This window comes from Centroberyx gerrardi, chromosome 20, assembly GCF_048128805.1.
Source record: "Centroberyx gerrardi isolate f3 chromosome 20, fCenGer3.hap1.cur.20231027, whole genome shotgun sequence".
Classification (NCBI taxonomy): Eukaryota; Metazoa; Chordata; class Actinopteri; order Beryciformes; family Berycidae; genus Centroberyx; species Centroberyx gerrardi.
Genome location: NC_136016.1, coordinates 12,831,363 through 12,833,788, shown reverse-complemented (window position 1 = coordinate 12,833,788; position 2,426 = coordinate 12,831,363). Strand labels below are relative to the sequence as shown.

Below are 2,426 nucleotides of genomic sequence, written 5' to 3'. Positions count from 1 at the left end.
CCCTCGTCCCATCTCCCATCTCTGCTTTCCCCTGCTCCGCGGCTGGTCATTTTGCCACTATTTTCTGGCCATGGGGGGCGACCCTGGCAATTTAGTTAATCCATTAACAACTAATTGTCTCCTCCTACCCTGTTGCTTGGACAAACAGCCTGGTAGGGGGGAGCCAAGCCCTGGTGACCTATAAAAGTCATAGTGGCAGAGGAGCCAGCCACTATCACCTTGTGGAGCCTCTCAGTCCCGACATTCTACACTGACTGGAACTTCTAGCTTTGGAAAACACTGACATTTTTCATCTTGATAGGACACTAAAAACTCTTGTTTTTGTGTGTAGTCATAGAGAGCTGACTCTTTTTTTCCTTTTTTCCTGGAGTCGTTTGGGCCACTCCTTCACTCTCCTCTATCTTTCTCTCTCTCTGTGGTCTTTTTTGCTGTGTGGAGATGTTGAGGAGTCTGTGGCTGGTCTGCCTGTGTCTGTGCATCTCCTGGGCTGAGGCTCGTATCTGGGCCTGGATGCTCAACATGCCCCACAGCCCCCCCAAGGAAGGAGCGAAGGCGCTCAGGGACAGTGTTCCTGTAGCCAAAGGACCCACGGTAAGACCTACTCAAATATAGCATGATATACACCTCTTATACTGTTATATACTGTTCAATACATGATTATACGCATGACAAATATTCCTGTAGAAATTACACAAAAAGGCACTTTTTTTTATAATAAAATTGCTTTTTGAAAGTCAACAAAGAAAATAAACATTTCCATCATTCAACATAAAAAGCTCTGAAATATTACAATCAGTGTTACTATCCATTTTGTGTCTGGAGAAAAGTTATTTGCTGAATCAGTGTCAGTGTCCTACTCATGGAAAAGTGCTGTTAATGGTTTGTAAGTACAATGTCAATGGCACATTAGTCTTTACATTGTAAGGGCTTTTCACCAGGTAGCACTATTCAAAGGGAAACTGCAGTCAGTAAATTTGGGCTAGGTTTCTTGAAACCCTTTCAACACAAGCAGCATTACTGTTTCCGTGGCTTACAGTGTGTCAAAGAGGATCTTAGTGCTCAGATGCTTTCCTAGTTCTGTCTGTCTCATAACCTCACCATTCTGGTTCATGTCAGTAGCACAGTTTCTAAAAATATTCCCCTCTTCTCTCCAGGGTGTGTGTGACCATGACAGGGCCTGTGGGCGGGGTTTCTCCTGTGATCGCCACTTTGGTCTGTGTGTGCCTCTTCGAGGGGAGGGCCACTACTGTCGGAGGGATGCCCAGTGTGTTCGCGGACTCAGTTGCATGTTTGGAAAATGCCACCGCAGCATCCCCAATGGACAAGAGGGTAAGAGAGCGACTCTGAAGTCTCACATTTAAAACCTGTTGCTAAGATAAAACATTTGCTCCAGTTTGATTCTGAAATTCTCACTTGAAACAAAATCTTTAATCTAGAACTAAGATTAATCCAAGTAAAGTGGCCCTACAGGCAAAAAAAATGGTGTTTATCAAATAGAAATCCTATAAAACTTCACTGTATTGAAGATCTGAAATGAGGGCTAATCGGTGCTTCCTTCATCCAGGTGCCAGGTGTAAAGTGGACAGGGATTGCGGGGCGTCCATGTGCTGCGCCCGTCACCATGGTGAACAGGTGTGTAAGAGGCGTCTGATGCGTGGTGAGAGTTGCTATGTACCTGACGGCGGCCTGGCATTCAGCATCAACCAGATTTGCCCGTGTGATGAAGGACTACTGTGTCGTGGAAACAGTGTGCCACACTGGAGAGAGTAAGTACAGCATCCAAAGACTGCTGCCCCTCTGGCTGGTAAATGTCTGAAAGTCGCATTTACTCTTTAATGAGTGATTGAATAAAGTCACTTTTTTTTTTGCTGAAATCATGCACTTCAAATGCCATCAGCCACAGTATAATGAATTGACATCACTGTTTATTGATTACTCAATATATATAAATATGTAAATTCATTTTTTTGGTTAATTATACATTGTATAGATATATATGCAACATACTCATATAACTGTTTATATATTTTTGTTAGATTTACCACCCCAGCTGTAGTCTCTCTAAGAAGTTTCCCTGCTCCCCTTTTATCCAAAATGGCAGAGGAGTAGAGCTTATAAAAACCTCTTCTCAGATCTAAGAGCTCAGCAACATGTGTTTTATATAAGCCTCAAAATATTTTTCAAAATTTTGCAATTTATTTGTTAGTTTTGATGATACATCTCCTGATTTGCAAGTCCTAACCTTGCTTTACTTGTCTTGCAGGAGGGATTTTGTTTACCAGCCTGACCCCACAACTTGGACCTGCCAAGTGCCCAAACCCTGATGCCAGCCACTGTACTAAAACTATTTATGATGTAAATATGTTGTGTATGACTGTATATAATGAAATGTATGTATACCCAAATAGACTCTATTGCTACATGTT

At 42.5% G+C, this 2,426-nt stretch overlaps 1 protein-coding gene across 1 annotated transcript; it reads left to right on the top strand.

Moving 5' to 3' along the window:
• The first annotated feature begins 438 nt into the window (after positions 1–438).
• Positions 439–1,770, top strand: LOC139917595 (dickkopf-related protein 3-like). The gene is made up of 3 exons (XM_071906754.1): positions 439–591; positions 1,155–1,329; positions 1,565–1,770. Exons 1-3 carry the CDS (start codon positions 439–441, stop codon positions 1,768–1,770), a joined length of 534 nt encoding a protein of 177 aa, XP_071762855.1.
• Positions 1,771–2,426: the final 656 nt, after the last annotated feature.